At 33.0% G+C, this 11,241-nt stretch overlaps 1 protein-coding gene across 1 annotated transcript; it reads left to right on the top strand.

Annotated features, from left to right (window-relative positions):
• The first annotated feature begins 2,028 nt into the window (after nucleotides 1-2,028).
• On the top strand, nucleotides 2,029-11,076 carry LOC120279299 (protein unc-50 homolog). Its single transcript, XM_039286204.1, has 10 exons — nucleotides 2,029-2,223; nucleotides 4,348-4,415; nucleotides 5,905-5,930; nucleotides 6,619-6,709; nucleotides 6,921-7,016; nucleotides 8,358-8,426; nucleotides 10,135-10,193; nucleotides 10,266-10,388; nucleotides 10,500-10,571; nucleotides 10,675-11,076. The coding sequence occupies exons 1-10, from the start codon at nucleotides 2,134-2,136 to the stop codon at nucleotides 10,728-10,730; spliced, it is 750 nt and encodes a 249-aa protein (XP_039142138.1). The 5' UTR covers nucleotides 2,029-2,133; the 3' UTR covers nucleotides 10,731-11,076.
• Nucleotides 11,077-11,241: the final 165 nt, after the last annotated feature.

The raw sequence follows: 11,241 nt of genomic DNA, 5'->3' as shown, positions 1-11,241 counted from the left end.
ATGTCATTATTCTAGCAGTTATGTATGTAGATGATATTGTTATCATTGAAAGTGATAATATGGGATTCTTCATAGCTAGTTTTACATGAAGGATTCAAGAGTATTGAAGTACTTCTTAGGAGTTGAGGTGGTAAGAAGGAAGAAAGGTATCTTCTTATCTCAAAGGAAATATATGCTTGATTTGTTAACCACTATAGGAAAGTTAGGGGCTAAACCATGCAATACTCTAATGCGACCTAATCTACAACTCACAAAATGAGGGAGACTTGTTTGAAGTTCCTAAGAATTATAGAAGATTGGTTGAGAAACTGAATTATCTTACGCTAACTGGTCTTGATATTGCTTATTCCATTAGTATTGTAAATCGATTCGTGTGTTCTCCAGCTGCTCGTCGCTGGGCTGCTTTAAGACCAATGTTATGTTACTTGAAGGGAGCCCCAAAATAAGATATATTATATAAGAATCACGATCATGCTCATATAGGATGCATCTTAGATGCAAATTGGGCAGGGTCTAAGATTGACGAAAAATCCACTACAGGTTATTGTGTTTTTGTCAAAGAAAACTTAGTTTTATGGAAGAGTAAATAACAAAATGTTGCATTTGGTTCTAGTGTAGAATCAAAATATAGATTTACACCACAACCAATGTGTGAAATAAGGTGGATAGATTAGCTCTTAATTGAAGTTGATCTTAAAGTCTTGATACCAGCAAAATTATAATGTGATAACCAAGTTGCTTTTTGTATTATTTTTAAACTTAAGGGGGAGTATTACAAAATAAGAAGTTCTTAAGATATGGAATGCATATATTTAGAATCTTATTTGCAAAGATTTTAATTCATCTCTTTCCTAATATAGATTGCAAAATTGTATATATATCTATTTGTTTAGACAATCTTGAAGAGGGATGAAGAGAAAAATAAAACTTTCACCATTCCGATAGGTGTCTTTCCTTCACACCATTTACTTTGTTTCATATACAGGGAAAATTCCTTCTAAGTTATATTAAGATGAAAATTACACTAATGGGGTCGTTTGGTTTGTGGTAGTGTTTTCACATTACCGCCTGTTGCATGATAATCTGAAAAGATTACCACGCTTAGATTGGTGGGTGTGGTAATATTGATGATAATCTGTGATTAACAACCTTCGAATATTACCAAGGAACTTGGTAATCCTAGTACCACCAAAATGATTATGTTAGATTACCGAGTGAGTGGTAATCTGAAACTTTTTTTTTGGATAAATATGCCTTTGTTTAAAAAAAATAATTTTTAAAGATTGCATACTTTACCGTTGGATAAAAAAATAATTTTCAAAAATTGCATATTTTACCGTTGGATAAAAAAATAATTTTAGATAATGTTATTTTGAGAATATCTTCACTTTGAAAAATTTTTTATTATAATTTTTTAATTTTTTTTATGTAAAAAATTTTATTTTATCTTTGTTTCTATTTGCTCAAAGTTTTAGATAAGAAGGCATTTTAAAAAAAAGTAAAAATTAATCTTTGATGTTATAATTTAATTATTTTGATCCCAAATTTTATTTTATTTTAAATTTAACTTTGCTCAAAATTGTAGATACAAGGGTATTTTGAAAATTTTGAACATTACCAAGTTGATTACTATCTGAGTTCCCAACCAAATATCATATTACGACAATATTTCTGAGCATATAACATTCTCAATCTCATAATCACGGTAATATCATTACATGGTAATATATTATTATCGTTAACCAAACGCCCCCAGGATTCATCGCCCAAAAATTTCTTAAAAACACATAATTAATTTCATACCATAGAGCATCCTGCAAGTAAAATTTATAACTATTTTTTAAGTTTGTTTTTATAAAAGCTTACGCATGGCAGTTACACTACACAGTCTTGTAGGAGTACATAAGCAATTGTTCCTTTTTTTTTTCTTTTAGAGGCACAGAAATTATACCAATTTTAGGGGTTATACATGCAAAAATCCCATATATATTTTTTTTCCAAATTTAAATAATTTGTTCTTGTCTTGCAGACAAAACCCAAAAATAGTTGTTTGCTCGTCGCTTTGAGAGAAAGAGAGATCTCTGAGAGATCGAAGAAGAGAACGGGTCGAGATCTCAGAGAAAGAGCTCAGCGATGCTGCCGACGGTGTCGAGGGGGCGCTCGCCTTCCACCGCGCGCCCAGCTGCGCCAGTCTTCGCTCAGTATCTTCGTAGAATCGTCAAGGTTTCCTCTTTCTTTGGTTCATCCTTTCTTTTCGTTGGAATGCTCGCATCTTGTTGGAATAATCGGAATTGGATGTAGTCTTGCTTAGATCTGTGCTGATCTTGTGCTTCGTTGTTCCATTTTGTGTTTTTTGTTATTGTTTTTAATGTTTCGGGTTTGATGAGAATTGGAGCGCGATTGATTTGTTGATTATTGAGCAATGAATTGATTGAATTAATATGGGGAAGTTGTGGGATTTGTTGTTCATAATTTGAGGCTTGATTGGATGTTTTATGAGGTCAGATTTATGATTGAGGCTCTGAGAGCGTTGGTTATAGTGTTCTAGGTTTGTTGACTTCATTGATTTGGAAGAAGGATGTCTTGCGCTTGAGTGATTAAAAAAATTGTGAGAATGATCCTATGACTTTGTCCTGTGCCTAGAATTTCTAAACCAAGAGCTTGCATAAATATTAGGTCAAAAACAGTTTTTTTGCCAATCGCTAAGCAACAGATAGATTAAAAGCTTTAGTGAGGATTTCTTCTTTGTTGGTAAATGATTGAGTGAGAAATGGATTGTGGCTAGAGTGGAGTGAACCTTTTCTCATTATTGTTATTGGTGGTTATGCCATTCTATATCAAAAACTACAAGAAATCATTGCCTTTGTTGTAAAAAATAAGAATAAGTCTATAACTAAATTGTTGGGGAAAATAGTGAGCAAATCATAGGTTCAGCTCATCTGTAAGGCTTATTTCTATTAGTGGAGATTCTCAAAAAGGGTTTCACTAAAGGGGTGAAGAACTCAATGATGATTTTCAATGATAATGAACAACATGCTTCTCTCAACCAAAACACCAAAACAGTAATAAATTTCTTTTTGAATGTGTAACCCTAACCCTAATATCCTATATATATTCAGATCATATACATAAAAATCTTCAGGATAAATTGCATAGACACTCCTAGCACCATGAGGAGATATGCAGCCATGAATTGAAGAACGGTTAATGGTATATAAATTAGCGTTTGAGTCCACTTATAGGGTTCTCTCTTTTCGACCCAGAATCTTTTGGCCCTAGGAGGGCCTCCCCATGCTCCAAGGGCAAGATGAGATGACCCATTTGCAGAAGAGCTCGCACAATAGCTTAGAGACTAATGTACTGCACAAATAGACCTACAGGGCCTTTGAGTTTAGAGCTGCTAAATAATAATCTCTATCCCAAAATTATGACATCAAAAAGTATTGGGTGGCTTCTATTTCTAGAATGATGCTGCATCCATTCTGGTTGTTGTCATATGATGAGCTCTGATAGCTAATGTTTCCCAGCTTTTATGTATGTTTTTCTCCCACCACCACCCCATCTATTTTGTTTTTTCCATGAAGCTATAACAACCAAATAATTACTAGCTTCTCATTGTATTTATATTAGGATTTTGGAAGTCAACCTAGATATGATATATTCTACCTTTTAACCTTATTGTTGATTAATAACGATTTGTGCATGTAATTTTAATATTTTTCTCTCAACAACCCTCAGTAGCTTATATATTCTTTACTTTCTGCAACACATTGTTCCTTATGTGGATGTAATCTTTTTACATGTGCAACTCTCTGAACTATCTCGTATGCATCAACAGTATGTTCTTCACAATTGTGATAACAGCTATTTTTAAACTAACAATATTTTACAATCAGATTTGCTTCATGAAGCTTTTAATGGTTAGATTTTCTTTTTTTTTTTTTATGTTCATATCAAAGTGATTAACAAACTTTTACTGATGTATTCCCTTATCCATAACAACACTACTATATTCAATGTCTTTCTAGTTATCATTGATGTGAGCTGTTGTAATAAACAAATTTAGTATGAGAGCTATGTGAAGTTTTGCTTATGACATGCTTCTATTTAATTCGAAGTATGCAGTTGTGTCTGTTTGTTTATCTGCCATAAATATTGCATGGTAACTGCAATGTTTAATTTTTGTTTGACTTTATGTCTTCCAAATAGGTATTTTAAACTAGAAAATGAATGCAAATCATATAATTGTTAAGATTTTCTTTTCAGTGCAATTAGAATCAAGTATTAGTTTGATCAAGCGTATGTTAGCTACAGAAGTCATGTAAGTTATGATTTTGGTTTTTGCAGTGGCAACAAATGGATATTGAGTACACCTTCTGGCAAATGCTTCATCTTTGCACTTCACCAAAAGTTGTGTATGTTTCTTTCCTTAATGCCTTACTGGTACATGGTTAACTAAATGCATTTTCCTAGACATGTATATGTATATATATATATATATATTAAATCATCTGGTTCTGTGCACTGATGCATGGCCTTTCAATAGTTAGCCATATATATTCCTGCAGCAGCAAAGATAACTTGAAAGATAGAGCTAAAGGGACTAGATGGTTGAATTGATAGGTATAGTTGGTCATGTTGAGATCATGCTTTTCAAATTTTGTGTCATATGATTCCTTCTAACTCTTTGGGAGCAGCCCATTATCAGAAATATTTGCCAGGTAAAAAAGAAATATATTTAATATTAAAGCCTTCCTTTGAAGATTTAGCAATTTTATGCATGCAACAGTAATTTAGTATGTGTATTGCTGACCATGCTTTGACCACTACACTATAATGCAACTATGAAATGGTCTGATGATGTGAACAAGGCTTATTTGCACAAAATTTTGATAGGTATTTTTGCACTGGTAAGGAAATCTGAAGAGTGAAGAAGGTTCACGTTAAATAGATGGAACCTTATACATTAGTGAGGAAATTGGTCTGGTCGCTCATATAGGGGACTGCATAGTGCTTGGGTTATAAGGAAAATAGCAAAGATGAAGTTTAACCGTCTTTTGGGAATACATTTTTGTGAATAAACATAGAAGTTGCATCATGTTTTATAAACAATAAATATATTTGCATATGTTGTGAATATTTCTCAGATTAATGCAACAATGCGTGCAACTAAAATGCAAGGCTTCAGTTGAATTAGGAAAATTATCGTGCATTTAAGTTAGTCTCATACATCATGATAAAAGCTAAATTCTTTGTAATAGAAGAGCAAATTTTTCTACGTTATGCTTACTAGAAGTGTCAAATGGAGGAAAAGTATGGCCAAGAAAGCATATAAACCTATTAAAGGCTATCATAACATCTTGTGAGCTTGCAAACAAGAGTATAACCAGGTGTAATGGTCCGACTTGCAGCCGAACAGATGCATTTTAATCTTCATCAATCTTTAATGCATGGAGGACTTGGTTTTAAGTGTCTGCAATCAAGTATGGTTTGCAGAGGATGAAGGACTTGTACCCTAGTAAGTTTGAAGGCATGTAGGATAGACGTGTGTGCATAGTTATTCAGCAATAAAACGTTATGAAAGGAAAGGGGTTGCTTTTTTACGAATAGATGTGACTATAAAGTTTCACTTTATTGTTTTGTTTGTCATTGATTTCACTGAAGGTGAATACTCCACTCGGTATGTAAGGACCGACTGCTGCAATGGCCTTCAATGACTGTATCACACTGTCAGACTTTATGTATCAGAGATTAGTTCTTATTTTTTTAATTAAAGTTTAACAGAAATGTCTTAGCCCATAATTTCTTTAAACCTGTTACGTGAGGTTGTTTCCTATAAATATCTTATGAGAGTGTTTTTTCTCCTTTTGTACATGTGTATTGTCAACCCAAATCTGCGAACAGCTATCAGCACACAAAATACCACAAACGTAAGCCATTTAACTTTGCTTTAGCATTTCTTAAACATGCCTTGTTCCTTCTCATTAAAATTCAAGTGTTGCTTTGTTTATCTATTTCACATTGCTGATTCCTGTTGCATTTTTTTTTTCTTTTTTATGGGTGGTTTTCTTGTTTGGATTGCACTGGTCCAAGATAATGTTATAGGGCATTGGGCTTGTTTATCAGAGCTTTTAACAACAAATGGTGGTTGGCAATTACATCTGTTTCTACAAGACTCTTTCTTGAATAGATTTCTGAATTTATCAATGAAACAGTTGAATATTGCATCCTTAACTTGGTATCTTTGCACTTTATTATTATATCTTTTTATTAAAAGAAAGGTCAGAAGATGTAAATGCACCAGTCTGGTTGCTAGTTATAATTCTCCCCATCTCAATAGTCAATACATGCCTTTTACAAAATTAGTTATTTGCTGCGAACAGGGTAAACTCTTTTTATTCATCTCATGTACTTTAAGTATTATTTATGTGATGTATTTCTCCTTGCACTTCATTACTTTCATTTACAAAGTAAACTGGCATAAAAGTTAAAAAAAATTAGAATCTGTCAATGAATTAGTTGATTGAAAACACAGATAGGCCTTGATAGCTTCTAAAAGATTAAAAGCCCATTTTTTTAGACCAGACTTCTTAATTTATTTTTACCTTATTGTTTCAGAAACAAAGAACCAGTGGGCACGAGATGATCCAGCTTTTGTTGTGATCCTGTGTCTCTTTTTGGTAGTTGCTACTTCAGCTTATTGTGCCGCGTAAGTTCCATTATTTTATTGTCACTGTTTCATTATTATTCATAATATTGTGCATTGCAGTAACTACTCATGATTTTTTTATAAAAGTTTTTTGTATTCTTACCCTATAATGTACAAGTATTGTACAAAAACAGATTTTTTAGATGTTCAATGGAAGGCCAGTCCTTGTTTATCCTGTACAATGCATAATTATGTATTTCTCATTGTATAGGTATGACGGGAGTTTTGCACATGGTTTCTTCACAGTCATTTCTGTGGTTGTTTTCCATTTCTTATTACTCGGAATAATTCTGGCAACTTGTTGTTGGTAAGCATTTCTTTTTTAAATATCTCGTTTGAGGATAGAAAAGATTTTGTGCTCTTATTCTGTAAAACATCTGTGTTTTTTATTTTTATTTTCATGCTCTTGTGACAATTTTTTTTTTCTTTTTAAAACATCTTATACAGATTTAAAAATTTTAATGCTGATGGGATATATGGAACAACTATCACCTCTAATTGGGACTATTATTGATCCTTTTTAATAAAGGTAACCACAAAGTAGATTTAGTGTCAAAACTAATATATGGATTGGATTTAATTAACACTCTGATATTGGGTCATAAGCATTGCTCTGTCCATTTGAGTGATTAACGTGGGGGTATAGATAAGCAGAATCAAATTTTTTGAAGCTTTCTTGGAAGCAACTAACTATATTAAGTGTTGCAATGTTCACAAATTAGTGAAAGGAAGACAGTAAAACCTTTGCTATATTGCTTAGAGATTCTATTGCACTTGAACTGACCTTTTTTTTTAAACAATTGAAGAAAGTTGATTGGAGGGAATTTGAGTTACCAACCCATTGAGACGTTGTATCAACATAAATAAATTAAGAACTTGAATTTCCTTGGTTCTCAATTATTTCTTATGCTTAATCTACATGTCTAACAGGAAGATAAGCTTATGCTAAGTAAATTTTCCAAAATAGTCCTACGGCTAATATCTCTTGATTCTGGAATATTGTTCCAGCCTATGTAATTCCTTCACATGCATGACATTTTGTGCCTTGGCCAATTTTTGAGGAATACAAGAAAGTTAGGCGCTGTAGATTGTTAAATGCAAACCAAGTATAGATCACCTGAGTCTGCTTCAACATAAAGGCTTAAGCTTCTAGGTTGAAAAACCTAAATATTCAAATTCATATTTATTAACTTAACTAATGTAGAATATTAGTTAGTCTGATATGGCTGAGATGATGGTAGAATGATAAAATTATTGCTGCTTTCTTTTCTTTCCTTTTTGGTGCGTAATCCATCTACGCATAATACAGAACATGAATCTAGTGTGGACCATCTAACCTGTATTAGAGCCATCGACGTTGCTGAGAATTGCATGCAAATCAAGTCTGATGGATGTGAGCTATGAAAGACGAATTTCTTTTCTCAAAACCATTGCATTTGGAAGTGTCAAATTTATAGGTTGCACCCATGTTTCATGCTTATAATTATATATAGCTTTAGTGTAAACAGCTGTATCGTAGTTGTTACTTGTTACTGATGGTATGCATTTCTCTAATTTAATTGTAGCACTCATGGTTTTTAAATTATTTTTAACTATTTCGCTGACATTAATTTGTATCGAACATTTGCTGACTACTTGTTTCATGTAGGTTCCTAACAAATTCTTATCTTCGGGAGGAGGTTCCTAATAGCCATGTGGTTGAACAACATGTTGAATGGTATGTTGATCATGCTCCATGAGCATCTTTACTTACTTTCTGAGGGTGATGGTGCATGAAGAAAGTTAAAAATTGTTAAATGTAGACCAAATATATTATCTAGGCCTGATTCAACCAAAGCTTAAGCTCATAGGATGAAAAGCTGAGGCTTATATATTCAAATCTATATTTTTCAAATTAACCGATGTGTATTATTAGTTACTCTACAATATCTCTTTGATATGTGATAGTCTATTTTTGGTGGTCACGTTGCAAACAAACCAAGTTTTGATACCATGTTTGATGTAAACCAAATATATTATTTGGTTCAATTCAATTCAAAAACATAATCTGATATGATGAGAAACCCAGGCTTATCTATTCAAATTTATATTTTTCAAATTAACCGATGTGGGACTATTAGTTACTAGCATAAGTTACATAAATGTCAACAACCATAAATTACAAATGAACCGATGTAGACTATTAGTTACTTGATCAATTTTGATCTATAATTAATATATCCATTGTGTAACAACCTTCAGATTTTCAAAAGTCACTAGGCAGGCAATGTGACTGTTTTTGGTTGTTTGTAGCCATTTAAAATCTGACTTTGATGTGGTTAGGATGTGGAATGTCATATTTTAAATCCTTGGCCTTGTATGAAGTGTAGCCAAAGATTTGATAAGTTCTTGGTCCAAAATATAAATTTCTTAGCAACTTGTTCTTATTTCTAATTGATGTTAGTTTTCTCTTTCCTATGCATGAGCGGTTGATATTCTCTTTTACTGGGCATCTGAATGCTTAAATTTGTAGTTTTATATTTATCAGTGGGGATTAGGTGAACAGATAAGCTACTCATTTGACATATTGAGGAAGTTCTATTTATCCAAAGTTAGCTTCAGATGCAATAGATAAATAAACATGAGAGGTTCTTCTTGAAGCTTATGGAAGGTGATTGAAGAAATAGGATCAAAATTTAGCTCTAGGACAGTGCACTTGTTCTATTGAAGCTACCTTCAAGAGCATGATTAAGATCGCTGAATTGTGGGGCCTAACATTGGGTGTTTTGGTTGATCTAACAAACATATAGGAAGCTACTAGTTCATGATTATGTTTCTGATGTGGTAGTTCTTTTTTGTGGTTGTACTTCTGGGAAGCTGAGGCTTCCAGCTGTTGCAGAAGTTATGGTAATTGTTCAATTTCCTTCTTTTGTGGTCAAGCAGGTTTGTTTCCATTTGCTTTCTTCATTCTGGAAAATGAAAACATCTAACAACGTTGCCCTATTTCCAAAATTCTGAAGTTGACCTTGATACATTATGCAGACAGAGTAGACATGATAGAGACAGTCCTTCTATAGTTCAGTTTTTGAAGTTGTATGTGTGAAGTATTGTTAAATTCCTTGGCTTTTTTGATGGAGTTAGATTGTGAAATTTTGTTTCCCATGAACGAGGAGTCATTATTACCGGTAGCACTTGATTTAAGTGATCAAACAAGTTTGTGTCCTCAGATAATCACAAGCAAAATTCCAAAAGTTCTTTCAAAGTGGTTCATGTTGACAATGATTGGAATTCCATTTGCTCATCACTGCAACCTTTGCACACATGATATATCTGGCTTACATTTCTGTTAATGATCATGTTTCTAATGAAAACATGCACAGGTTCTATAATGTTTATACAGTAAAAATTATGTTCAACCAGTGACCAACTTCTTGTTCTCTCAACAGGCTATATGCATTTGATGTGCACTGCAACTCTTTCTTTCCAGCATTCATCCTGCTTTATGGTAACTACTTCAACCTTCATCTGTTAGCCATTCTCAATAATTTTTCCCTGACAAATGTACGTTCATTGCCAGTGTTCCAATACTTTTTGGCACCTGTTTTGATCGCACACGGTTTCATTCCTCTTCTCCTCTCAAATTTACTCTTCATGGTCGCAATTTCATATTACCACTATCTGAACTTTCTAGGATACGATGGTATGGCAATTTTATCTTATTTCCTTTTGTCTTCTAATTTGAAGACTTTTTCCATAACATAAGCTCGTATTGCTTTTATTCTTTTTAACTGATACCGGTTTGTTGAGACAGTGTTGCCCTTCTTGGACAAAACCACTTTCTTCCTGTATCCAATTGGTCTTGCCATCATCCTCTCTCCTCTGAGTAAGTATATATTTATATCTGTGTGTGTGTGTTTTTTTTTGTCGTATTTCTCATATCTTATTAGCATTCGATCGTGATTTGTTCTTGTTGCCAATGTTTCTAGTGATTCTAAGTGGCTTCAATCCAACAAGATATGTCATGAACTTATACTTCAGTTAACAACTCCGATAATGATTAATAGAAGCTGAACAGACAAATCATCAGTGAAACCAAATTGACAAATCCAGATTGACAAAAGGCTTATGTGAAGGAGGATATACCAAGTCCATGATATTTTTTGGTTGTCCTTTTCTTTTTTTCCCCGTTGTTTTTTCAATGTAACAAATATAGCAGGCGGGGCACGTCGAGCACTGTATTAAATTTTTTTTTATTTTTTTAACCATGGTAGAGTTCAAATTTGAAGCAGTTAAATGCCAAAATTTAACATTGTTGTGTTGAGTAAAGATGATGTTCATGGGAAATGATTGGAATTGGATAAAAGGAAGAAGAAACCCTTGTAGTTTTACATGTATGCTTCTGGTTTTATTGTACATGAGCTTGGTTTGAGTTTGACATTAATTTTTAGCTAAGCTCAATTAAGCTCAGCTCAATAGTTTTTAGTTAAAAATCAAGTATTTTCACGTTAAGTTGAGCAGATCTGAGCTCTGAAAAAAAAATTCTCAGTTTCATG

The sequence above is a fragment of the Dioscorea cayenensis genome, chromosome 16 (genome assembly GCF_009730915.1).
Source record: "Dioscorea cayenensis subsp. rotundata cultivar TDr96_F1 chromosome 16, TDr96_F1_v2_PseudoChromosome.rev07_lg8_w22 25.fasta, whole genome shotgun sequence".
In the NCBI taxonomy this organism is placed as follows: Eukaryota; Viridiplantae; Streptophyta; class Magnoliopsida; order Dioscoreales; family Dioscoreaceae; genus Dioscorea; species Dioscorea cayenensis.
This window is presented reverse-complemented; position numbering and strand designations above follow the sequence as displayed.

Bases quoted from the DNA above. Each gene is read 5' to 3' on its own strand.
- LOC120279299 (XM_039286204.1), top strand. From the start codon at position 2,134: ATGCTGCCGACGGTGTCGAGGGGGCGCTCGCCTTCCACCGCGCGCCCA. The intron at 2,224-4,347 runs GTTTCCTCTTTC...TGGTTTTTGCAG, and splicing joins ATCTTCGTAGAATCGTCAAG to TGGCAACAAATGGATATTGA. The intron at 5,931-6,618 runs GTAAGCCATTTA...TTATTGTTTCAG, and splicing joins GCACACAAAATACCACAAAC to AAACAAAGAACCAGTGGGCA.